Source organism: Trypanosoma brucei, chromosome 3 (genome assembly GCF_000002445.2).
Source record: "Trypanosoma brucei brucei TREU927 chromosome 3, complete sequence".
In the NCBI taxonomy this organism is placed as follows: domain Eukaryota; phylum Euglenozoa; class Kinetoplastea; order Trypanosomatida; family Trypanosomatidae; genus Trypanosoma; species Trypanosoma brucei.
The window spans coordinates 1603121-1630425 of NC_007276.1; the positions used below are offsets into that span (position 1 = coordinate 1603121).

General features: G+C 43.1%; 4 protein-coding genes and 5 pseudogenes across 4 annotated transcripts, besides 1 other annotated feature; 6 read left to right on the forward strand and 3 right to left on the reverse strand.

Annotated features, from left to right (window-relative positions):
- Positions 1–27305: part of a sequence feature (sequence corresponds to BAC RPCI93-2H15) that runs on past both edges of the window.
- Tb927.3.5750 lies at positions 571–1245 on the reverse strand (annotated as a pseudogene).
- On the reverse strand, positions 4354–5241 carry Tb927.3.5760 (hypothetical protein, conserved; the record flags this gene model as incomplete). Its single annotated transcript, XM_839072.1, has 1 exon — positions 4354–5241. The coding sequence occupies one exon, from the start codon at positions 5239–5241 to the stop codon at positions 4354–4356; it is 888 nt and encodes a 295-aa protein (XP_844165.1).
- Positions 8565–9017, reverse strand: Tb927.3.5770 (hypothetical protein; the record flags this gene model as incomplete). The annotated part of the gene is made up of 1 exon (XM_839073.1): positions 8565–9017. One exon carries the CDS (start codon positions 9015–9017, stop codon positions 8565–8567), a length of 453 nt encoding a protein of 150 aa, XP_844166.1.
- Positions 15284–15811, forward strand: Tb927.3.5780 (hypothetical protein; the record flags this gene model as incomplete). Its single annotated transcript, XM_839074.1, has 1 exon — positions 15284–15811. The coding sequence occupies one exon, from the start codon at positions 15284–15286 to the stop codon at positions 15809–15811; it is 528 nt and encodes a 175-aa protein (XP_844167.1).
- On the forward strand, positions 18118–19029 carry Tb927.3.5790 (annotated as a pseudogene).
- Tb927.3.5800 lies at positions 21449–22432 on the forward strand (annotated as a pseudogene).
- Tb927.3.5810 lies at positions 22813–24186 on the forward strand (annotated as a pseudogene).
- On the forward strand, positions 24367–25485 carry Tb927.3.5820 (annotated as a pseudogene).
- Positions 25615–26589, forward strand: Tb927.3.5830 (expression site-associated gene (ESAG) protein, putative; the record flags this gene model as incomplete). Its single annotated transcript, XM_839075.1, has 1 exon — positions 25615–26589. The coding sequence occupies one exon, from the start codon at positions 25615–25617 to the stop codon at positions 26587–26589; it is 975 nt and encodes a 324-aa protein (XP_844168.1).

The following is a 27305-nucleotide window of genomic DNA, read 5'->3' on the forward strand; positions in this document are numbered from 1 at the left end:
ACAACCGATCGTATTTCGTACTTGCTTGTTTGTTTTTTCTGCGAACCTTTCAACGCATCAATCCCATCCTTTGCCAATCTCCACGCTTATGGACCCTTAAGGGGTCGTGCTATATCAATCTTCCAACACCCGGTCATCACTGTGGATTCCGCCTCCGCCTCTGATGATAACGTTCCGTGCAAAATGTGGCATTTACCCTTTTCTCGCGCAGTTATTTGCTTAGGTGATCCTTTTCGGCCGGTAGAGTTCCCCGGAATTCCGCTGCGACTCACCTGAGATCAGACCTGTATTCTGCTTAACACCACCGATCTCAACATTGAGAGCGCTCTAAAGATACCGAAAGAATCATGTTCGCACGTGCGTGGAGGATCACACCGATGTTTCCCACCATCCTGAAAACCGACGGTTTCGCCGCTTTCCCTTCTCCCCCGGGCAGGCCGTTACTGTCCGACTGCCGCAATCCTTAAGACGGGATGCGCGCGAACATTTAATCTCCCCGGCTCTCGAAGATGCACCGGATTCAAACATCGCAATGAGGTGTGTTCAACACTCTGCCATGGGAGTTTGCTCATTAAACGAACTGGTCAGAGTGCTTCCCCAATTCACAGACAACTCGGATAAATGCACAGTTTCATTAAACGTGTAGCAGAAAAAATGACTAATGCTTGGCATGCTTCCGTCCAGCATGAAAGCTGCGTACCTTCTATCTCCCTTGATCATGCCGAAGGGTCCGTCAGTTGGTTTCAAATATTAGCACTGCCATGCCGCAGAAATACGCAACAATAGGCAACTCTTCCACATCACAATGCAATAACTTGTAGAGGATGAAAGAGCCAAAATTCTGAGATTTGCCAAACCCCGGGTTACCAATGGTAAGGTATGCTCGTGGAAAATAAGGACATTCCGGTATAACACGTTGTGTACGCCATAACTCAATTCCACTTCTTACAACATTCCATACGCGGAACTCTTCTCTACGGATGAATATGTTTTTGTTACTTCCGTCGGTAAACTTGGCTTATTATCACCTCATTTGAGATGTTAGAACCAATGCTTCAGCTTCTTCCATGCGCTCTGGTTTCTTCTCAACAGCTTCCTCAATTTAAGGGACAACATTAAGTTCTTCATTCTTCCACATTACATTGCCACCACGCGTTCCATCAACAAACTCCATCCCGAGCAGTTGAGTTTTGTTGTCCATTATAATGTGACTTCACTTTGCATTGCATACGGAGCCATATAAACTGAAAACATTATCACCTCTTGCTTCACGGTCTCTCAGACGCTTTTCTCCCAGAATAAGTGTTTTTTTGTCCTGAAGCAAAATGTTGAATATTGTTCTTGATTAAAATATCTGCTTTACTTTTATAACTGATTCGGCTTCTTAGTGTTTCTTTGTAAAGGATACAGAAGCTTTATTACAAATGGATTCCTGTACTAAAGCACACACATGGTTACTCAGATAGAACAGTTATAAATCTCAAATAATTTTAATAAGCTTTCCTCACACATTTTTCTATCCAATGAAATTATTTCCACACTGCTCTACTGCAGCATTTTGTGGCCATTAAACAAAAAAAAATAGTTTTGGCGCTGCCTCAGGTATTCGCTGACATTTCCCCTCTTTTCAACGCATGTTGATAAACGCATGCCTCAACACTGTCACGCCTTAGTGTTATTAAATCAATTCTCATGCCTCTAAGGAATGCACGGCATGAGATCCTATTTTCAAATATATTAATTGATGCACGACATTTGGTATTTTATTCATTTCATTTGGTCGTCGCTTTCCCCCATTCTCTGAGTTCGCAAACACCACTGAGCTAATTCCGTGCAAATGTACACATGTAACTTCAAGGTAATATATGTTTATCACTGTTGTGTTCTTTCGTATTTCTTTTGTTGACTGCTGGTGCCCAGTAAGTTCCTATCATAAAATATGTATCATCTTACAAGACACAACAATAATGGTCATGATAAAGGTTCTGAATTCCCTGTATTTAATGTTGGACGCTGATGTGAGGAATGGATTCAAAAACAAACAAATAAACAAACTGAAGCCTCCTGTTCGTAAATGAAGGGTTTGTGTTCACATCGTTGGAGAGTGTCAGCACCCGGAGATATACTTTTCTCGCTTTGCAGTGTATGTTTCACTACAGTTTCCGTTCGTTCCGCCATATGGGAAAATAAATTGTTTTGGATATTTGAGTCTGCGCCGCCTTCCCCACTCAAAGTAACTTGCATAATGAGTATTATTGTGGTAAATTTTGAGTTCTCATGAGGATTTCACACTTCACACGCGCAAAAAAATTGTTACGACGACTCGCTTACTGTTGCACACATGGAAATGGTGGCTGCGATGGAAGCTTCCCTTAATTTGTCTCATTTTCGTGAGAGTTGAGTTTTAAGCAACATTGTGCCTCCTAAACCTCGATACGCTTTTGAAAAATGAGGTTAGAAAACAGACTCACTATTTGATACAGCAAGTAAGAGAACTTGGCATTTAATAATTATTATTACTGAACACACATTCATATGTTAATTTTTTTCTATCACCATTAGGAACGTAACCATCGCACGTTAAAGAACCACCAATACGCAAATATTTCCATACGCCACTTCACTGCCTTCAAAGCGCTGTCCAAATGGTTTTGAATATAAGTGCAATACAAAAATGGCATTTCCCTCTTGATTCTGGCAGTTTCAAAGTGATAGCTGTGCCTTGCACCACGTTTAGGAGTGGCAAAGCAACCACCTGTGGTACCCTCCGGAAGAACTGTGTTGAAGCGGAAAAAAAAAAAGCATCGCTTTACAGTGTTGTACACAATACATCCGCCATCGGCCAACTACTGCCATCATAGCAATCCCATGTACGCATCGCTTTGGATTCCGCAGAAATATCTCCGTTTTTTTTTTCGGTGGGAAACAGTAACATCCAATAACAAGGTTACTGACAAAAGTAAACCTTTAAAAATATATATACCACCCAAAGTAAGTCTATTTCACCATTTCCTTACCTGCGTCTTGTCGTTGGAAACCACTTGTCAGAAGAACAACGTGTATACCTTGTCAATTTTGAGGAACGGACGAACACCACGCAGGACTAAAGAGTTCAAAGGGGGAAAACTATCACATGGCAATGTAAGTTCCACCGCGATTCAGTCACTTTCTCTCCAACACCATCAAACACCGAAATCCACAAATGCTGCGCCGGAGCTGCTTTTTAAAGGAAAGCGAAGTATTTCCTCTCACCGCTAACACGATGATCACTAAAAACTGACCACCCTAAAAGCAGATAATGGGTTTAAACTTCCACATGAAGAAAAAAACAATATTCAATTCCTGTTTTCTATGACAACCAAGCACTGTTGGAACAAGAAGGGATACAGTTAACCCCGGAAATAAATAACAGATCATAGCATATTTTCCACTTCCCCCTTAATTCAGTCGCATAACTACTGTTATCATACTTCCCGCTTAAAAACACGGGAGTTTTAACATCGTTTTCAGAAGTTATCCGTTTATGCTTTAATCAAATGGGGTTCGTTTATATGGTTGAAAAAATAAATAAGCATAGAAAATACACACATATGTGTCCTTTTTAATAAGTTGCGTTAGCTTCATAAGTCAGACCACCGTCGGAATATCGCTCTGACAGCTCCTTTCTTCGCAATTGCCTGGCTATGATTCTTTTCTCCGTTCAATTTTAGGTTATCCACAAATATATATTTTTTGGTTTTCATTTCACTCAATCATTAATTCATCAGTATCAAAATCATTTATATTATTTTGCGCTCTTCGCACCCAGCTAAATATATATATATTTGTTACCGATAATATACCACACTTCGTTGTTGAAAAACTTAGTCTCTTCCCCATATTTTAAGCTTCAGATTTCGTTAGGTGTCTTTGCAATATCTTTCACACGCGTGCGATACAGTCATTGTTATAACTTTAAAAAGGACAGGAGGAAATGACTCATCCGCTACAGTTTGTTCAGTAGCATTGAGGTTAAGTTTCATCGCCTCCCTTATAATCGATTCTTCAATACCTTTTACTGTTTCTTGTCCCGTATATGTTTATTTTTTAATGTTGATGCTTTCTGCTTCATACGCTTGGCAATTCTGATTCGGTTTTTATGTATTCCAATTGTTCCCTTAACTTTTTGTAAGTTCTTTATTACTGGATTTAAGCCCTTCGATCATATTATCGTATGTCGTTTCGGTTATCCATGTACACTGTCACTGACAAAGGCAGTTACAGGTTGGTTAATGTTTCCCAGTCAAACCCACTGCGCGTAGTAACCACCTAATTCGATAGTTGTAGGCTAATATATGCTTGTGAATAATAGTGTTAGCAGAAGATGAATGTAAGAAGTGCGGGGTACAGCGTTGCATGTCTTCTCTGATCGACGCCATTGCCCTTTTGTGTACTTCCCCCCGAAGAGGAACCTTCATCCGCATCGGTTGTTATCACCTCCGAGGGCCTGCTCACTTCAGGTTTGGGAGCTCCGCCCCGCATGGCCGACGCTACGTAGTCATCATCCCGTCCTGACACTTGCCGCCGCGAAATCCCATCTTCATTCTCATCCATCGAATGTTTCCCCACAGCTTTCACTCCTTCCCCCCTTTCTCCCCCAGCAACTGAAGGCGCACTCTGTTGCTCCGTTGCGTGACGGCCGTCGTGTTGTGTCGCTAGCTCGACTGACATTCCCTTTCTCTTTTCCGCATCCCTGTTTTGCTCTTCCCCTACACGTGCGGGTCCTTGTGCTGTTTCACCTGACCGCACGTCGTCAACACTTCGTGACGGCGCTTGTCCAGAAAAATTTGGAGCATTGGTGGACGACCCTCTGTTGCTGCTTTGCGTCGTGCCGCCGCCTGTGTTATCAGCTCGTCGTACCCCGCCACCACGAGAATCGCTGCTAGGAAGCATGGGTTTGTGAGAGGAAGAACTTGAACTGGCAACTTCGGTCGGATGTGTTGGCCGACTTGTTCCCCTGGCTGCGGCAACCGTTTTCGCTTGGTTCTGCTCAGAGGTAGAAGGTGAAGCTGCGGATGTCACTCCACTTGCCGTGGGGCGAACCTGTGAATCAACCGATTTACAATCGTCATATCCAGGAGGAGCGAAATACGTGTTGCACCTGCTGCGTCCCATCGAAACCTGCACTTCACTCGATAATATAGTATAGGGCGTACTTGCTCTTAGGGTTAAAAGTAATGTTACCGCAATTTTGAGAGTCATTTACCTTCTTGTTGCTATTGCCTCCCACAAAGACACTAAACACAAATAAAAACGAAAAAATAGTTTCAGGGGAAGAAAGTACATAAATCCAAAAACTCTTCTATATTGTTTTTCCAAACGGAAACTTGGATCTACCGGCATCGATAAATAGACTTCTTAGGCCTTTCTGGTAAATAAAGAAACGGACAATACATAAAAAAACATTATTCTTGCACGCAACTACAGTTCTAACAATAAAACAAACGCAACGACATACCCCACTATCACATATAGCAATCATAACAATATTATAGGGTGGCTCTTCTTTCGCTGTATCAAAGCCCTCTAACCTTTTTGTAAAAGCCGTTTCAAGCGCACAGAGGGAAAGGAGACACATTATGGAGCCAAAAATGCTAAGCCTAACGTAAATAAATTATGACTAAATAAGATCTCATATTTTTTTATGATACAAAGTTGAAGCTGGAGGACAAACACACCGCAATCTGTGTTTCTTAGCTGTTTCAAACATGAAATACACTCGCATCGGTAATTCTTGTTTTACTTTTCCGTTAATTGGGTTCTGATTCAGCAAGTGCAGTCCCGCCATCGTATTCAACAAATAGTTTTCACTGAATGAATCCCATGTATTAATAATCAATGGTGCTTCTCACCACCGCCCTTCATTCCTTTTTCTTCTTGGCTGGTGCTCAGTTCTCTGGCTTTGGCACCGCAGCCACCATGTCAATAAACTCATCTAACGGCACCTTTCTGAACGTTACACAGACCGACGACTGTTTTGTTAGCATCTCTTTGTGTTATTCTCAGTGAATGATGTTTCCGGCTTACTATCATCCCAGGTTTTATCTGCGTCAAAGGGGAGATGGTGTACTTGTCTGTTTAGTCCAAACTCCTTTTGTTGAGGAGCCGACCCATAATATGTGCAGTGGCACTGCGATGCGGTAATTCCATCATTGCAACACCTTCGACATCACGGACAGCTTATATCATTTTCAAAACATGAACCATAGAAGCTGATTGGACCACTTCCTTCCACAGTCCAATCTCTTTAGCCCGGTGTAACGTGGCCGGCCCGTGACCAGCTGAATCACTGAGAAAACCACTCCGTTGATGAACACTTAAAAGAAAAAAAAGATTCTAATGCCTGGGATACTCTCTGATCCCTTTCACACATGTCCTGTGATAATACCGGCGATGAGAGTGACAACGGTCTCTGGAGCACCATCTGCGTCACTTTCGCACTATTAGCTGCGGCACAATTCACCTTCACTAGAGTTTTCCCTCCAACAAGAAGCTATCTAGTTGAGTTAATCCTGGGTCAACGGTGGCGCCTTCAGAACGAGGGTGATGCGTTCACGACTCACAAAAGCAAATACTCACAAACAATCCGCTAGCGCCACTTCTGCACGGGCAGGCATTCATTCGAGTTGGTGCAAACCACTGCGTGCTCGAAAGAGCTGACGGCGAATATCCACACGGGGAAATACAACCGTTGCGCACCGGCTCGCTCAAGCACGCGTTCTCCCCCTCCGGCGACTACTCTTTCCACGGGTTTCTATGTTCCCTCGGCCGCAGCAAAAGGTTAACAAAATTCGATACTCTTAGTCGATTTGTCTAGGGAATGAAAAAGCAGTTTTCCTTCAGTGAAAGCATTTTTCAGCAGTCTTCTCTGGACGAAGTTCATCGATTACGAAAATAAATCAGCTTTCGCGCAGCAACCTTGCTTATCTCCTTCCGCTTTCTGAACCAAGCCTCACCCCCATCGGTGGGCGAGAAGTTCCCTCGACACTTCTGTCAACTCAGGGTGCGCAAACGGTTAAAACATGCAGTCCTCGGCTCCTGGAATATTCACTGGCTGGCCTGTCCGTGTGCTTTGGATCCCTTTCTCTACATATCCGTTAAGTGTCGCATCCGCAGGTGCTTCGACATCAGCCCGCCCATGCGCAGCCCATGTTGAGGTTGGCGATTGACGCGGTGCAACAAATAACTTCGAAAGAGTTTTTTTTTCTGGCCACAACAAGCGGCACCCTAGGTTTCTCTATTTACATTCGCCAAACAGTCTCAAGAAATACCCACCGCCCGTCCTCTCTTTACAAAGTTTGCATCCGTTTACTTTATTTTCAGCCGTGATCAGTCCTCCGTTTTTTGCGGGCAGTGCGATATCTTTGTTTTCAGCAGCATCTTGGACATCCCCGTGTTACGAACGGCAAGTGTATTGGCGCCCTTGGACTCATCCGCTCCCTTACTCAGGCTTTTTAAAAGCTCCCGACGGTGTTCAGGTGACATGTTGTTTCCGAAAACTCAGCCGATCCACCACTTTTCCCCACAAAACCCAGGAGGAACGAAACTCATAGTGCGCAGAGCCTTCCATGTTGCCCCGTACCGCCGTACCGGATGCGATCCGACGTTTGAATGCTGCTGGAGGTCTTCACCGTTTTCGAGTGGATCGCACCGCGTCCTTTAAAGTCGGTAATGACGGGGAGGAGGCGCTGACTTCCAATTAATGCGTCGGTTTTGGGTTCTGTGACTTGCAAACTGCAGAGCCACGCTCATGTTACAAAAGTGCGATTTCAGGTTCTCAACCTTAACCCTTTGGTACGCAGAAGCCCTGTTTACGTTATTGTGAATACTCATCTGCCCTAATAGCTGTTGGGCACTCGCTCTTGTTCACTTGCCCCCAACCTTCCCGTGCTTGTGTCAGGGGTTGTCCAAAGCATCCAGAGGCCACTGAGGGTCCGTCGCCGCTTGCAGGCACCAATGTAGCGGTCGTGTCCTCCAAAGGTTTCGCCGCCTTCTGACCCCCGAATATTTCCGTGCTGTGCTGAACGAGCGTCGACACTCTGTGAACTTTCATTTTAGGACAGACCAAGTTAACGATTGGCGTTCTCTTTTGCTCCGGGGCACCGCCCAAGGTTAGGAGTGGCCACAGGGCGGGTTTCCTTCGGTGTCCCAGTTAAGTGATGGGGCGATTCACAAGATGTCACACGCGGATCAGCATTTGTACACGCATAGGCATCAGCGCGAAAAATATTCTTCACTGATACTTGCCTGTAAACTGGCGGGTACGCAGCGCACAATTTCTCTTGCTTTTCGCCGCACTAAGAGTTGCGTGCTGGGACTGTGGTGAAATTTTCGGAACCGCCAGTTGGATCTGTTAGTTTATATCCGAGAGTTTGCGTTTTTCGGCAATATCCCTCTTGCGATGTATTGAGTCCGTCGTTTTGCGACCAGATATACTGTTGTTTCAATGATTATTCTGATACATCTTTTTGTTTTCTATTTGCGATGCCCCCTACTGTCACAATACTAGATAACATTCTGCTGCTTCAATGCGTATTGCATGTTCTGTGTGCATATTTTCGTGTCCCAATCCTCTCTGTTAGAGGGAGTTGGAAGCGGCGAGAATAAGACATCTTCGGTGATCTCAATGTTCTGTTTTTTACTTGGATCTGCATATGGGTGGTTGGAGGTTTGTATGTAGCGCTGCGTGATGGCCGTACTGCTACGGCAACGGTGTGTGTGTGTGCAGATGAAAGTGGCGGATAACCCCTTGCATAAGTACATGTGAGTAGGTGGATATTCATATTTGTGGTAGCAAAAAGGCGCGGCGCGTGCGGAGGGAGGGAAGACACAGAAAGGCATGGGGTCAATAAATCAAACAACTGCAGTGGGTGCGGGGCGAAAGGGCTATAAGAAAGAATGCTTAAAAACAACCAATAGCGACGGCGTGAACACTGCAGTGCTTGTACGCTTATGAAGGATGGCTTGCATTTATTCATTTTTTTTGCCACTGTAGAGCAGAGGACAAACTAATTCAAAAAGTAAGGAGACGGCGTCCACTTATCTGTGTCTGCTTCTTTTAAGTGAAGAAGCTATCATCGAAATGAGTCGAGCAATCGTACAATCTGCTGTTTTAATAGTGCGACCAGTTGTTATCACGGAGAAATACCCAACTTCTTCTATAAATCCGAATGATGCGTGCTTCATCTCGACAAAAAGGTGCGGGTGAACTCTCAGAGAGGCAGTAGTAAATATCGTTTAGTTGTACTGTGACCAGACTTCCTTTGCCATCGGCCACATCCCTTTCGACCGCTGTAGTATTCGCACAACCCCAATTGGCTGCCCGAGCTTTGTAAAACTTCCACCATGCTCATTTACGATATGAAGATGGGGCACGTTTGCTTTGCTCAAACTTCGTTTCCACACGAACACACGATGAAGGACTCCCATACCGAGCGGAAATTGGGGCCTTCGTGCGATGTTGAATTGGTGTGGAAAGCTCCTGGCGGACGCTAACGTGAAGGCCAAATGTATCAAGAGTGATCCCCTCCAGCGTGCATAGAGTCAAGGTGAAGTGCGTAATATAGGAAATAGGGAAGCTACATAAATGCAGTTAACGTTATAACCCTCATTTTTGTTGGTAGAATACTTTTGATGTGACTCACATTTATGTTTTAACTGATGTGATTACCCTACCGAATTGCATTTAATTCTGCAGACGCTTTGGACACCCTGAAACACATTATGGTCTGCTATTTCGGATTTATTAATCGCCATTATTTTCAGGAGCCAGTATTTATTCCCATTCCGCGTTACCTCATCACAAATGTACATCGTGGCACTACCCTTTACGCTTTTCTATCTTCGTATGTTCACCCTGTTAAAAAAAATTTTCTCATGGTGGGTTTGAACCACCCACTGTAATCGATTTGGGTGCCATTAATGAAGTGCGTGGTGCACCATGACTAACTGACCCTCTATCTCTGTTAGCATTTTGCGGTTTAGTTTGTATGATGTTGGGTGATAGCATGCACACTTTGGTAATACTGCTTCTCCCCCATATCTTCTTATCTTTCTTACGAACGGAAGAAAAGGATGGTTAGTATTACTATTTGGTTTGATGAAAACATGTTCTATCCATCGCTAGCCCCAACGTGTACTTAGCATTTGACGCGCATCTAAAATTGCACTTTAATGTGCCTGTGCCGTGGGTGCATATGCTCGGCGCCCTCCATGTTCGTTTTGTCAGTCACGTATATGCACGTTGCTGTGTGATTACTTTGTTCTTTTACTGCGATGTGGTATTCACAAATGGAAGAGGTATAGATGCTGTTTCGTCCGTTATCGACATTTTGATTTCATTGAAATGGGTCGTTAGTGTTTTAATGACTGTTATGGTTGCTTTCCAACTCTGTATAATTGCCAAGAGAATCTGTCAGGCAGTGTTACATGGCCCAACTCAATGAATTTATGCCGTTCGTTGGATGACCTGACGAACTCTCGCAGGCGCAGTGCATGGTGTTCCGATCATCACATGCTGCTTCCACTAGTTATTTTGTGGAAACTGCTTTGTGTAAGCCAACATGAAACAATACTAAGAGTTGTAGCTGTTGAAAAACGTTGGAGGTGTACTTGGACTTCATGCTGTCTTGACGTGATGGCCTGAAGTAGTTTCTCTGGGCACGCAAACTGTTTCTTTCAGCCAAATGGCATACGTGAAACATCCAAGGGGGAATATACCCAGGGTATGGATCTCTAATGTTGCTTTGCTCAACATGAGATTTACATCACTTTATGTAAGCGAATAACAATGGGATAGGCATGCCTATAGGTTTTGTAAGTGTGTCTTTGTGTGTGTATTAAAGGTTAAATCTAATTGACCACAGTAATGGTCAATGCATTTAAATACTTTTTGACCAATGTTGCCTAGTTGACGAACACCCTATACCTTTGTGTGGGACACATTTATATTTTGTTTTTGTTTTTGTTAAACTTCCTTAATGCAAAAGTACGTGAAGAATTTTTAGAATCATAATGCTCTATCATTGTTTTCACTAGCATTCTCATCGTTATCATTGCTTACGCATGTATCCTCACGAGTAAAGTGAAAGTTCACGAAAACAACGTCTTTAAATCTTATAGTGCCTCCTTTCTTTTAATCGGGCTACTCGGAGGGTGTGTTCTTAGAACATGAGTAAATCATGCAATCAACCTCAAGTAACTGAGAAGTGAAAATCATATGCGTCATACGCTTCTTGGTTTACTGTTCTTGGTTTCCTGCTGAGGAGTTGGGTTTATTAATGAATTTGCCGATGGAAAAAAATAAAAATAGGATCTTACTCTTTATCCTACTTTTTCTATTTTTTTTTTTTTAACGCACGAAGTAGGTTGATGATGTCGGTTAAAAATTCCTAGAGGACTTCATTCTGTGCACAGAGATGTGCAAGAGCTGTGTGATAGGATGTACGACATGGCTTCATCAGCTGCAGAAAATATGAACGTTTGGGATTTCTAAATATTCGGGGGAGCGGATGGAGTGTGGTGAACACATTTTGTGGGGCATTTGTATACGGGCTCTCTATTCTCACCTGCATTGTGCACAGTGTTGCCCTGCATATATATTCCCTGAAAGGCAGCTGTATTGGTGTAGCGTAATGCGAAATGTGATCCCGTACCCTGATGACCTGGTTGGTGAGCACTTAAAGATGTTAAATTTTAATGAGGATAATCCAGCCACGGTAAAGCTGTAGCATTATAGAAACTTCTGAGATACAAGTTGCTATGTGTGGAAGCGAAGCGTTTCTTAAAAGATGCTGAGACTGAAATGACTGAAAGATCCTGCAACGGATGAAGCTGATGTTATCAGGCTTGATCATTGTGCGACCAGAGAAAGGTACAAACAGAGTGTAACGTGAAGGTTTATGACAGTTGTCGATGCTCTCAGGTCAGAAAACATCAGGTGCAAATTATCTCTTAGAAAAGAACATGTTCTATACACAATAGCAACAGCAAAATCCACCACAGTATTCTGAATAGTACCCTAGGCATATGGAGGAAATCCAGGGGGGGGGGTGGTGATGCATAAGCTTGCGAATTATTTTCCCAATCCACATCTTCCCAAAAGATATAAAGGGTGAAAAACCGTGCGTGGCTAATCCCGGAGGAACGTGGGGGAAACATCAAGGTTGATTGAGCAAGTATGCTGCAATACATTAATATCTTCTGCCACAGACAACATAGAATTGATTGCATGTGTACCTTAACACCAAAGGCACATAGATTTCTTTGCACGTTGCTCATTAGCAGCTGTAATGACAGTTATGTGGATGGAACGGAAAGCCGTTGACAGCGTAAAACAGTGTGAAAGGGAAAGTTGTAAGGACCAGTTGAGCTAATACCAGAAGACCATTCGCGACTTTGCAAGTGGAAATGATGCATGGTATCAAATACGCGATGACCCCGTAGCACATATGGTAGAGAAAAATGTGGTTGAAGCGCGATTTCGTACACAAAAAAAAAGTGATGTGTTGCACCGAGTTTATCTGAATGACAGGCAGAAAAGAGTGGTTTGTAGCAACCGGAATAGAGAGACATAGTATGAAATTGTAAGGTAGCTGTGGCGACTCAAACGTCAACGAGCCTGTGGTCACGAATAACTGATCGCTTCTGCAGGTGCCACCGTACAACTTCGCACTGTTCCACGACGGAGCTAAAACAACAACAACAACGAGACGCTTCTGGAAAATTTATCCATAAACAGGTCTCACTACAAAAGCGAATACAACTTATTATGGAGGCAATAAAGGATACATTCTGAATGGGATACTTCTTCAAGGATATTCCTGATTTTAGGGTTTGGTGGCAACCACATGGAGGAGAGGATAGGAACCCTGAGGTATTGCCTGTTATCGTGTTACTGTGGAAGGGATCCTGAAGACACATAATGGGCATGAGAAATGTTGCAAGCGCATGACTACCACATCCTTCATTGGGCTACCAGCGTTAGTGAGCGACAAGCAAAAATCCGCTTCAAGCATATCACTTTGCGCTTATACCTCACACTGTCATATGCAAAATTGAGATGTGGTACTATGAGGCGAAAATAAAAGAGCAAGAGTCACAGCAAGGGTGCAAGGTAGAGCGTGTCGTATTCTGTCTGGAACTCTCAGCTGATTCATGGTATTTACAATAACAAATCACTTAGTCACATGAAATCCGGGACACAACTGGTGGTGGCACCTAAACTACTGCCTAAGCGACTCTCCAAAATACTGTACATATAACAATATCAGTTGACCGTGCACAAATTAGAAGGGAGATGCATATGATACTGCTAAATGCCACTATGGACCACACGAGGAGGTGAACACAGAGAGGCAGAGAAGAAGAAAAAACAATAATATCTTTGCAGAATCATCAATTTGTACGATGTGCGGCATTGCGCCTAAAATTGCTTGTGGAATTACTTCAGATTATACTGTGGTGGCACACACTAGTAAAATTGAGGTACGATTCCCCTCAAATCGATGCTACTGATAATCATGGAGAAGACGCGAATAAATGTAGAATTTGTGCATTTATATTGTGCGAAAGAGGGTAGGCCTCGTAATACATTGTGGACCAACACACTGATGTAAACCATTGCTTGTGCTCACAGCGCAACAAAGTCAAATGGGTATGTTGGTTCAATGCGAAGCACAGTATTATGGAACTAACGGAAAAATGTGTGCAGTTGCGCAGTAAAATAGAGGATCGGTGGTTTCACATTGAGGTCAGAAGAATTTCTAGCGATATAGCGGGAGTTGACACACGGCGGTACGCTGCTCCCAAGACCCGCTAACAACGTTAAAGGAATGTGCAAAATCAGTGAAAAGACAAGTAATGGAATACGAAGATGCTGGAACAACGACATGTTCAACTCTCCCAGGAAATGAGAGGAATACAGTGTCGTGTTCACTACAACGCATACGCTGTAGCTTCTTAAAAGAATTGTTGGGAGAGTTATATTCCCGCGTAAGGGCCCGATGTTACGGAAAAAAAACTACCAAGAGCAGCACTGGTGGCGACGACAAGCACTTTCGGTTAGTCACAGAGGGATAAAGGAATATCGATTGTGACTCCAGTTATCTTTGATGAACGGAGCATACGGTGCTCTTCGTGTCGCTACAAATATGCATCGGAAAGCGGAAAGTCAGCCCAATTCAAGAAAACAGGCATTGCGGGCCTTTTCACAAAATGTCGAAACTCGACAACATCGTTCTGGAGGTTCACACTTATGTGTTGAGCCGGCGTTTTGTGTACCCAGGATGTGGCAGGGAGTGCCTTTCGGTAGAAAACATTTCCACGGGTAAGGGTGCTCCGCATGGAACACATGTGACCGAGGAAAGTGCCCACCCTGGTGAGTGGGAAGAGAATTCGTATAATAAGCTAATGTGCCAGACCTTGAAGAGTCTCCACTGTTACTGTTGGCTCAGGGCAAGCGACGTTAAAAGATTGTATTCAAAAGATAGCTTATTTTCTACTTGCGGTAGAGCAAATTCTCACCTGCACAAGGGTCTCCTTCGTGCGCGAAAAACGTAAACACTTGAAGACATGCAAGTGTATCACGTAGAGCCGCATTTTCGAGTTTGGTTCTTATAAAGGTACGTCGGATCACCTTCACTAAATTCCACCTGGCTCGCAACCGCGAAAGGTATCTGGGAATTTCCACAAACTCGGCAACGTGGTAGCGAATGTTGTATGATTGGATAGGTGTTCGCATTTACACCCCTGTTGTTAATGATTGTGTTCAGCGTATACGTGCAGCAATTTATTAATGGCATACCCTCTACAGTACACAGTTTAATAGAAGAAAAAACCCACTCATGGAGCACAATATTGGTAAGGAGTTTCGACCCCATCAGTTTACAATACCCGTAATAAAAATAGAATTATCAGAGTATAAAATTTACTGAGCGTCTTTCGCATACGAATTTTGGTGCGGGTGAAAAAAATAGGACTTGCGACGTATTTCTCACATGAATTTATCTTATGTAATTGGATGACTAAAGTGGAGGAAATAAAAATGTGGATGAAACCAGTTAGATTTATGGTGGAGGTGGCTTTGATGACGACGAGTGTTTCCTATTGCGGAGTGAATCGTAGTTAATTGATAGAAGTTTGAAATACTGTGTGGCCTTGTTGGTTTGGCAGAGCGAACAAATTCGTCGCCGGACGATATGAAAGACACAAACATATCCTCTCCAAAGGAAAAGTCATATAAGTAATGTTCGGGGCGACCGCTGATGATGTGAGCAAGGTGGGTTCGGGAGGGGGGGGGGGCTCACCAAGAACTGGATTGCAAACGGGGCAGTGGAGTCCAGACTTTCGAAGCGGAAAGACACTTGTGAAACATCTTGTTTGCTTGTGTAAAGGAAAGAAGCAACATCGACTGCAGAGAAGCGGGGACATTTGTTGTGCGGGAAACAACGAGCAGCTATCTACCCACCAGTTGGTATCACCAAAAAAATATGACAAGACGTCAGAGACTTACAAACTAGGTGTGAGGCAGGACATGGAAAAGGTTTACCAACGGAAGGTGAATGCCACGAAGAGAAAAAACAATCCAAGACAGTATGAAAAAGCACAGTCTCAAAGGAACACACCCACTATACCTAGGGGGTATGAAGAGTATGGGCTGTGCGCTTGTAATGGATTCATAATGGATCACGACGGTATTTGCGTATTGCATCAAGAGGATCTGATAGGGACAATGCGAGTGGCATCAGGTGGCTTGGCAGTCTCGGAGATCTAGTGAGAGGTTAAAACCATGGTTGAAGGAGTAAATAGCAACACAAATCCAAAAACCAAGGAAAATCTGCAAAACAATAAATCAAACGGATCAACACCAAGTGAAAAATCAAAGAAGGAAATACCTGTCAAATCAGCCAGATCAAGTCCAAGTGGAAAATCAGGCACCCAACCAACTACCAGTACAGACACATCCGACACTACTACAAGATCGCCAGAAAAGCTGGGGAGTTCCACAAAAGTTATTTCACAACCTTCAAGGACGCTTCTACTGCTACCCATGTAGGGCGGAGTAAAATTCATATTCCTTTTTCATTTTTTGTGTTCCTGTCGAAAAACTAAAAACGGATTTTCACGAGAAAGCACAGAAAAACAAAATGGAAAGAGGGGGAACGCGAGTATGCGTGCATTCCACTCATTCGTGTTTCTGTTCAAAGCGACTAGTTAGGATGTCCGAAACAAATAAAGGAAAAAGAAGTGCGTCAAGGGAAGGCGTTGACAAGGGAGTTTAAGGCCATTTGAGATCGAACAGGCAGGGACGTTGGGGCAGTTATTGTAAAATCCGAAACGTGAGGGGGTGAAATGAACTGAAGCACCCGAGCAAGTAGGGTATACTGCCAATACCCGGCTCATACTTTTGAACTGCGAGAGGGCGACACGTTGGATTGCTGTTTTGGGGTTTGTCCGGGGGGTTTGAGGAAAACAAAAAAATAGCTGTGGAGTGTGAGAGCCGCCAGGGCAGCACACAAATAACAACAGGCTGGAGCGGTGGAAGGGGCCACCGGCTGATAATGGCACAACAAAGGTATTAACCGCGTCTGGGTCTGGTTATAATTGAAGGGAAAGGCGCTAACTATGCGCTCTCATTAAATTGGTGGGACAGTGGGGCGAAAAAAGGACCAAAAGGTAAGAACAAATATAAGTTTTTGACGTTTGGAGCCTCGGGGACATTGAAAGATGAGGAATCATATGAAGCACCTGAGGGGTCATTAGATAAACATGATGAGAGAGGTATTCACGCTCATCAGCGCGCAGAAATGAAGTTTAGCGGAAGGATGTTAAAGGTAAATGCCAGTGACAAAAGAGATCCTCATAGCTCTTTGAACTAGTGCTCTTCGTGGAAAAAATGATAAACGAAATGACAGTCGACGCATGCGTCTGTTTGCAGGCACTATAATTCCAAATTCGGTTACAATTATATAAGCTGTGGACAGGGCATATGTTTCAGCAGAGTTTCGTTTCTGGAAACGTCTGCGTACGCTACATTAATTTTCTTTTAATCTCCACCAGGTTTTTAGGTGATATTTTTCTGCGACGCCATTAATTTCAACTGTTTATATCTCTTTAAGTGTCTCAAACTTTCTTAGAGCGGAGACTCCACACATCAAACCCACTATTCTTACAAAGATAATGAGCGAAGCAATAACACGAGGGGAAAATTTGAATGCGGTTTATCACAACTGGTTCCTGCCCTTAGTTGGTGAGGGTTGGATAAATATGTCGGAAGAGGTTTCTTTCATGCAAGATAAGCATCTTATGCTAATTACTGCTACTAATCGCACGAGAATGACAAATGTTAACGAGTGACGACAAGAAAGTGTGCAGCTTTTTGGACGACACGTGAATGGAGAGCATGCGAAATGTAAAAGCGAAACAGGATGGAATGTGAACTGAAGGAAGGGGAAGTGAGCACCGCACAAAGCACCAAAAGTTAACACAAGGTAGATCATGTTGTGAGAGAATTGGACGAGTCACGGTTTCAATATTTGGATATAGCGGTATTCGTTAGATGATTTATTGTTGTCATTTCTATCACAGATTTTGTAACTTCCCTCTATCTTCTCTTCAATAAAGCTTCTGCACCTGATCTCTGTATCTTTTTTTTTTTTTTACAAAATTCGTTATTCATTGGCGGGTGACATTGTTTTTTCCGTGTTTACTCTTAATGCATAATTGGGAAAATTATAGTTACTGTTTGTGTTGTTAAAGTTATTAAATCTCGTGATTATCAAAGTTTTTCTTGATAATAGTTTGTACTTAAAGTCCAAAAGTACCTAATATAGTAAAATTTAAAGAAGTGACGAAAAAGGAGAACGTGGCAAACGCGGATGCTGAGTCTCAATTGATTTATACGAAGTGATTTGGAGATTAATGCTTGCCACAGTTAATCAAATTACCCCGGACAACCTAGGTGAACTCATCATGTATATGCATGTGTATCTTCCTATTTCGAAACTTCTCTCAAATTTTAAATTTTCCAAAGCGGAATCTTCTTTATTTTTGAGGAGTAAAAACTCAAGGAAAAGGGTAATGTTCGAAGTGTCAGTGGCACTTTTGTTGACACTGAGATCGTGTATGGTGCCTGTTGAGTCAAAAAGTGCTTCTGTGACAGGATGGAGAACGGGAGTAACGTTTTCGTCTGAGAACAGCGGGTGCGATCAATTTTGGTCCCCCAAGGAGGGGAAGTTGGTATGCGGATCCCCAGTCGTAAACCAGGGCAATTCCGGCTCGAAGGCACCTTCCACCGGTCCGGCTTCAATGGGGAAAGCACAAAACACGATACGGGGTGACAGAGCAGCCAATATTATACATCAAAGAACGCAGGAAAATCCAGCTCCGAGGTCAGGGGATTATAATCAATCGGGATCTGCCGCTTCGAGTGTCTTTCCAAAGGATGAACGACAAGCCGACAGTGTAAGTGGTGCTGTAAGTCAGGGTCACCACGAGAAGTCGTCTGAAGACTAATCAAATTTGAAACAGTCAGGAGCCACAGCTACCGGAGGCGAGGAAATGCCAGAAAGTAAACGAAAAAGCCTTGGGAGAAGCGACTATGCGATCCAGTCCAAGGGGTTGGCTGTGGCAGCACCAGGGGAAGCAAAGGGTGGTAAAGGTCATGTGCCGCAGCTGGCACCGCAGGGTGAGGTTTCGGGGCCCGAGCGAGTAAGTACCGTGGAAATGGAGTCTGTAAGGGGCCAGCAAACTGAAAACGAGGGAGAGGGTATTTCAGAAGGGCAAGTAACAGGGCACAACAAAAAGCACACAGCACGCGTGCAAGAAAGGAGTACAGCCTCTGGACCTGAGCGAAAAAATACACTGGAGGTGACGACAGGTAATATGGATGAGCAGGAGTCTGGAGAAAGCAGTGTGCAAGGGGAGAGAAGCACAGCGCGCAAAAAGCATGTAGTGATACTTTCCGCAGTATTAGGCCTCATCTGCTTCTGAAACTCATTGCCGCAAATCTGTGCATGAGCGTGAAAACGTTTAATAAGGCCAACGCCGTGCGAAGTGGACACAGATGAGAATCGGTAACTAACCCCCAACTGATTTCTGCAGAGAACGTGTGTGTGTAGTGCTGTAACGAGGTATGCTAAGGTGATCGAGCAGCTCCAATTTGGTAATAACGAGCGTGCAAAAACTGAAGGGAGGGTTGGAAGAGAGGAAAAGTAATTTGATGTTATTGGCTGTACAAGGCGAATAGAGTCAACATGAAAGACAGCACAGATGCAGAGCAATAAATAACAGTATCGAAAAATTGATTATACATGAAGAGACTTAGCTTCAACACTATTGGAGAAGCCGTGGTGGATTTTTTTTGCTTTTACAATTGGGACATTGAGAACCGGTTGACACGCAGGGGGAAACAGATAACAAAAGGGACTTCGCGGAGTCGGTGAGTTAAAATGTGGGAATATGACTAGGCATTTCCACGACCAAGTTTGAGGTGATATCGATAACATTAAAATACGTTTAAATAAAGCGAATTAACGGAACCGATAAAGAATTTAAACGACAGGTAATCAGCGAGTAAGCTAATTTCACAAGGCAGATATACGTGAAGCACTTAAACTATGTGAGAGTATGCCACAAAAACGAGTGAATTGAACGAGGAAATTGATGATTGAAAGCGACACCTCACAGATATTATGTTAATTGGCAAACGTAACTTATTTACAAGGGCATCCTTGCGTTTGTTTTCTTTTGATTGTTTTTGCACCTTTATCGCCGCAACACGCTCAGTTAAACCAGAATCGCACATTGTAGAAGCTGTTAAAGCCCGCGTCCTTCTAAATTCAAAAAAATGAAGCTGCAATGAGGAAACGCTGGTAACTGCACTGCAAAGCTTTTTTATTTTTAACTATGCGATATACATAATCACCCAGATGTGTGTTGGCATCACGGACCTGAAAACCGATGTTATCCCCTCTGTTTTACTTCTGAAATACCAAGCTTTGAATTTTTTACCGTTTATCTTTTTCGTCATGTGCTGATGTAGTGTTGCCTAGCTTTGGTAATAAGGCGACTGTGAAGGGTAAATGTATTACTTGAAGCAAGTTCCTAATATCGGCAACTGGTGCTTCTGGTGAGGGTGAAGTGTGTTGTCATACATCGTGTGAAACCTTAATGCCGGATAGAAAAAGCGCAACAATGAGACTTGTCGAGGACGTTTAAATAAACTGTATAATTCGGGAGAATGCCATATCCACAGGATCCAGCTGATGCAATGAGTCAGACCATGTCGAGTCTACAGTAACATGACGGAATTAGGGATGGAGCTGTTTGCTGTGCATGGCACTGGAGACGGTAAAGGCGGAGAGGCACTGCAAAACGTGTTAGGTATAAACCAGGAGTATTTCCAATGGGGGTTGTTCACAAATGTTAAACGCGAATACGAACCGAAAATTTTCAGCGATGTGAAAGAAAATTGGAAAATGCCGAAGGGAGCAGTTGATGTAATTCAGATGCAGATGCTGAACGTGAGGGTCACGTGCGTGGAAGGTTGTGGTCCTCAACCTCCATTGCAGATGGTAGAAACAACAAACCTTCCGAAGCGGGCTAGCTCGCCTGGCAAGCTGACCGAAATATCTGTGCGGAGGTTTCTGCTGAGGATAGGGAATGTACTTGCTTTGGCTTGGTGGCGGTCAGTTAACCAGATATTGTGGAATGCTGAAAGAAGACAAGTGAAATGGACACGGTAATGCATCCAGGCCTCGCCGTGTAGCCCATATTGAGCGCACCGGAACATGCCCGAGAGGTATATAAAACTGTGAGACGGAGACAAGTGGAACTACAGGCGGTATCATCACCGGGGTAAGGACAAGCAGAGAAGCATTAAGAGCATTCTGCTTGGGATTGGTGTTCGCACGGGTGTGCCGCACAGCAGGGACATGCTGGCTCTCAGTCCCCCCAAATGATAAAGACACGACAAACATAGGAAGTCAGTAGTCAAGCATCGTGACAGGAGTGATGGTTGAATGAGAAAGGAGACACACGGTGAAGGAGGCGCAGCTGACCACATTTGGCAATGTTGCACACAAGCGCGCAATAAAATGCTATTTCACCCTCAGAGCCAAGGGCAGGATGTTCCGAGGGATAGCCGGTAGACCGAACTCCCCAATGCAACCTATGCGTAAACATTTTGATGTGTTGGGTTTGTAGCATGGACGGATGTAGCCACACGCTGAGAGCAAACAAATCATCGTTAGTGGTGCCAGGTGCCAATCGTGGCAACAGTTTCCCCAACCATGGTTCTCTGAAAGCCAGTGGGCCCAAGAAGGGGGAAACGTGCGGTAAAAAGTGTTGCCATTTGGGACGCTGCGCGCCGTCACATCCGGACTGAGGGTCCCAACAAGAAAGATTTATCATGTTGATCTCTGCTGTTGACCAGCCGCCTTCAATACTTCTAGCCGTTCTGTCCAGCATCACCCTTTTCTACTCAGGTTTCAACCATATCCATGGAAACTGCACTTCGCCGCTGCTCGACACGAATAGCATTGATACTGCGAACAGTACAAATTCTACTATCTAACAAATACATTCATAAATATTTCCCCTGTTCTATAAAAAATCAAATAGATTTATGGGTGCAAACTCGCATGCTTTTCAACTGATAATTTCTTTATCTGGAGTGTCCCTGTCTTGGTTATCTTAATTGTGAGTGGTAGTGACCGTGGTTGTCGCTCCATCATTTGTGTTGTAGGGTAGTGGGGTGCGTTAATTCTTTCTGCATGTGAAGTAAGGAAGAAATATTTGGTTTTGTGCTCACAAGAGTAGTTTTGTTGCCATTTATTTTTGGTTATGCAAAGTACTGGTGTGCAGTGAAGATAAATGAGAATTCATTGAAAGGATGAGCGGTTACGTATGTAACATCCGTTTTTTTCTACCAGCGTATCTCTAAGGATGGTGACTGGTGGGTGTGGCAAATGATCTAAATGGAGGTAATAACAGGGAGGGTCACTCGTTATTTTGGAACTGTTCTATTTTTTGGTGTGTTGGTGGCTAACATAATATCCCATCATGTCACCATATAATCAGGGGCTTCAGTAATGAGCATAATTGTTTGAGACGGTATTTTGAAAATACAACTTTTGTCTTTTCTAGTGTATGGCTTAAGAAAATGGAAGTCGATAGGTTGTAAATGCTCACGAATAGTGGGCTAAAGAGTATTGTTAATACGTGTTTGAGAAGAGGAGGATATGCTAAATGAGGCTCAGCAGCAGGATTGTGTGCATTGGATAAGAGCAACACATGTGTGCAAATCAAGCGCGTAATGTGCTAACCAAAAAAGCCATAAAGTTACAGCTGAAGCCGATGGAACCGAGGGAGGATGTGGAAAAACACAACATGAATGTGCAAGTACTCAGTAAGAGGATGGACAAGCTTGTTGAGTAAATAAAGAAATTTCAAGGAAAAGCCAGTTGGAAGTGTAATAACCTTGTATGGTTATTAGTAAAGTGGAGTCATTGGATGCATAAATTAGGGAGAGTGAGGTAACCAGTGGGAAAACAGCTGTAAGGGAGCTTAATGTTTATGTCCAGCTTGAAAGAATACACTCATCTAACTGTATGTATTGGGATGTGCTTCCTGCTTTGTTGGATGCTGCTGTAATTGGTTTGTGTCAGGCACTTATTAATTTCGATACATTGATGTATATGTCTGTTGAATATGTCTGCTAATATCAGTAATGACTGTGATGATAAGTTTTTTTCCCTCTTTGACTAATTAATGTATGGGAAAAATCACTAAGAGGCACGAAACAGTGTTTGTCATTGGATTGTTTTGCGACTTTTATCTCCTTCCTTTCAAGGTGATATGCGGTCGTTCGAATGGAGGACTGATATGGTTGAGTGGAGCTAAATTACGGACTACATCGATGACGACTACAAGTACCATAACGTCGGTGAACTCGGGACACTTTGCAAGATTTACAGAATTACGCAGGCAGAAGCTCCACAACCTTCCTTTGAGAATCGTGAGAAGGAAGGAGAGATTCTGAATAAGTTGGAGGAAATGGTCAAACAGACGGCGGCTGGTGGTAGTAAAGGTTCAAGTAAGTTGGGTAAAAGAACGACGGCATATCAGGAGATAAAGATACTTCTTGAGAAGGCGAAAAAGCTGAAGGAAGAAATAGAAGTGAATAGGACAAAAGCTTTGAATGCAAGTCGTTCCGCTAAAGATAGTATGTTGAGAGCTGTGTATGGCGACGCTGTGGATGTGGCAAGAAATGAGAATAAAACTCTAGAGCAAGCCATGAGAGGAAACAAATCACTACTGTTCAACAGTGTTGATCATGCAAATATGAGTTGTGGTTCTTACAGAGACAAACTGGTTGGAAAGACACTGATCAATGACTTTTTCTGCCTATGTGTGGGAGAGGCGACAGATTTACAAATAAGAAGCAATAAGTATTATGCACTCGACTTAAGTTCGAATTACCACCCTGTGTATAATGGGTTCAACTGTCCCTACAAGGATGAAATAAGGAGGCCCAAAAATGGAAGTTGGACTATGATGGCTGATTATTGCCCAAGCAACTATAATACTTGCGACCCTAGAAAGGTAAAATACAACCATACTGAGGCATGGGATGTGATTAGTAAAGCTTGCGTGTACAAAAATGTTGCATCGAATGTGAAAACTCTGAAGAGTGCACTAGCTCAGTTTGATGCGTTGGTGAATTTAGAGCAGGATAATTATCAAATGAAGGGTATTCTTGGGTACGCGGATGTTTCAGAAAACACAAATCGCGTCTGCAACGGTCATACTGCTGGATTCACGTGTGTCAGTTACAATTACACACTTGAAAATGGTGGAATTCCATGGTACAATCACCTTACTAACGCTACTGAGCAACTGCAAGAAATGGCGAAGTATGCCAAAGAAGCTGACAGTCATCTTTACGAATTGGAAGAGTACCAACATGAGGCAGAGGAAATATATCTTGAAGTGAAACTTGGTGGTGATGCAGAGCTATGGAAGAGTAGCCGAGGTAAGGGTGATGAAGGTGATGATACTAGGGTAGATTATGATGGAATTACTCATTTGAATATGGAAACTGGGGGTTTTACATTATTAGTTTTCTCTCTTATTCTTATCTTTTAGTTTAATATTACATTACCAAATATGTTATGTTATGTTTTCTTTTGTTTTTTTCGCTTCTTTGTTGCTGCGTGTATGTGGTATAATATATATGTGTATTTGTGTTGATGTGTTTGTTAATTTCTCGTGAGATGTAAATGTTTTAAATTATCCCATATAAACTTGTTTTGTTTCTAGATAAATAATGAAGGTGGTATCACTTTTTCTTGCAGCGTGTCTGGTAATATTCGGTGCTGTCAGTAAGGCAGTGACGGAGTAGCCTTCCGGTAAGGCCATGACACTCAAGGGAGCTGAAACATTATGTAACTTCAGTCATACCTTGAGGCCTGTGGGTGCTAAGACTCAGGACAAACAAAAAATGCGACAGAAACGGTGGATAAGTTTCTGGGGTGGAGACATCGGCATGGTGTAAAGGGAAGGACATGGAAGGCAATAGTGCAGGGTTTGGAGAAGATAGGAGTTGTTAATGGAAGTGATATGGAAATTATGAAGAAAACATATGCGGAAATGGAAAAGGTAATGAACAATACAGACAAGGCTCTGCAGGTAATGGATACTAGTTTTTTAGACATTGTGAGAGTTTCCTATCATGTTGTGAATGCATCACTGTCAATAGGGCAAGTGTTGAGGGACTTGGTGGTGATGTTTGAGAAAACTAAGGGAAGTGGAAACAGTTGGTGCTGTTTGGTGAAGGAGAAAACTGCCTCTTCACGAAATGGATGTGGAAGTGGGAGCGGTAGTGGAAGTGATGGTAAACACGAGTTGGCTAGTGCTCCAGAAGAGTGTAATATGTCTGTTACAAAGGATATGTCAGATGATGGTGTACTGGTTACGCTAGATAAATATAAAACTGACCAGAGAGTTGAACTTACAGACAATAACGACACAAAATGCTGGATCATGGGCACGGAAGATGTTGCAAATGGAGGGGCTGGATCCTTCATAGTTGGAACTACTGGAGGGTTCGTTACCTATAGCCAAGGTTCTGCCGTTATCCTGAAATCTAGCAACATGGTGCTCAAACTCATCAGCGATTACACTTCAATCAGAGACGGATATGAAAGTGTTACAAAACAGTACCGTGATGTAGAGCCAACTCTTACTTCCTTTTCTGAGCATGAAAATAAACTAAAAAAATTGTCAACTCAGAGTCCGATGGTGCGTAGGTATTTCAAGGAGAGTGGAAGGAAACACAAAGGAACTGTCGATGACGATGATGTTATAGATGAAGAGGGGTTCACAATGAGGAAGCAACGTACCCTAATGGGTTTAATGGCTTTTGCAGCAGTTTTGGTTATGTGATTCAATGTTATATTTTACGCTACGGTTCTGTTATTGGTATTGACCGTTTGTGATACCCGCTGCTTTTTTGTGTAATGGAGGGTATGTGTTTTTCTCTTTTATATCTTTCGTCACATGTGATTGTAGGTAATGAAAGTTGAAATTGTGGAATTGGCTATTTTGTTATCTTTTATAATTTGCGTTGACGGAGAAAATGTGGAGCATAACTGCAAAACGGTAGATGATTATTATTTTAGAAATATAAATGAATCCGTATGTTATCTCAGTTGCCTTTCAAATGCATTAAATAAATTATACAGCGATGGTGAAAAGAGGCTGTTTGTGAATGAGGAAGCATACGCAAATGCTTCTCGTATATTGGATGATATGGAAGGAAAAACGGGTGAAAGCACGAAGTATTTGAGTGTCATTAGCAGTGTAATGGAAGGGGAACATGATAAATTGGAAAAGCTTATATCTTATGGAAATCAAATGGGAGACCTTGCGGCTAAGGCGGGTGGATTATTTGTTGAAGTTAATGAAAGCGTAAGAGCAGTGAGGAAGGAAATACGTGACGCTCTTATACAAGCAAACAAATATTATACGGCTGTTGCGGAAATTGCAGGAACGGTGTGGGCTTTTGATGGACAAAAAGTGGTTGAAGGTGATCACAAGTGTGACCTTGAAGCAAGTAAAAAAACCGTAGAGTTTCAATCTAAGTGCAGCGCCCACACGTGTCCGCTAAGAAACGGAGTGAATAAGAGCACCCTTCAACAATACAAGAATGGCTGCCTCGAAATAAGTGTTATGCACAGCCATATTGTGGACTTCTGCCACCAATCGCCTAGGAATGTCCTCTATGTTAGTGGCGCTGTAAAAGACTCAGGTAATGCACTGAAATGGAAACCCGGTCATGCTTTCTTCCTCACTATTGAAGTAAAGGGTATCTTCAGCTCCCTCATCGCTTCCTTTACTGCTGGTCATCCACCTCCCGTACTTCTTGCAATGGTGTCCAATATGACTTTACTTTACTCGCTTTTCAGTGAGACTTACAGCAATTTCACTTCGTTGTTGCTCGGCACAAGTATCACCGATAATTTGAATAGTACTGATTCTACCACTTGAAAAATATGTTCATATACGTTTCCACTCATACACATATGTGTTTACATACATTCTTTTGTGCGAGTTTGCACGCGATTATGTTCTTAGCGATTTTCTTTTTCTATTGACATGTTTTGCTTCCCTGGAAAAAACTAAACCTTCTGCGGTGATAATGCTATAATGCCCCAAATACTTGTATGCATAGTTTGCGTGAATGAAGCAAAGTTCTTTCTGGTACGTTACCTTTCAGAGCTTTTCTTTTATTAGGATTTGCAAAACTCTGTAGGGCATGAAAGTTAACCGTTGATGGGGATAGTGGCTTCTCAGTTGCTGCGTTGCATTGTTTTCTCTGCAGTCATAGCGTGGATGTGATTTGCAGATTGGGACCATTCCATGAGAAAGGCGGTATACAAATGGCTTTCATCTTCGTTTACGTTTCCGACGCCATTCTTGGTTGTTTTTAGGGGACGCTTATTGCAGAAGTGGCACCTCTCAGTTTGATTATCTAAATGTGTTGATGGTGGAACGTAGGTGTGGTGACCGTAAGGGAGGGCCGAGGACGATGGATGAGGTGCGTGATGAGGGGTTGGAGTGCCTTCTGAGTAAGAAAATGGCGACAGGGGATCTGGCGCTTAGTGTGGGTAAGTGAATCGAAATCCGTTTGAGGGGAGAGATGTGCTCGGTTTCTTTCCTGAGGTGAAAGTTTTTAAAAATAAAAAAGGAACTATTTATGTATA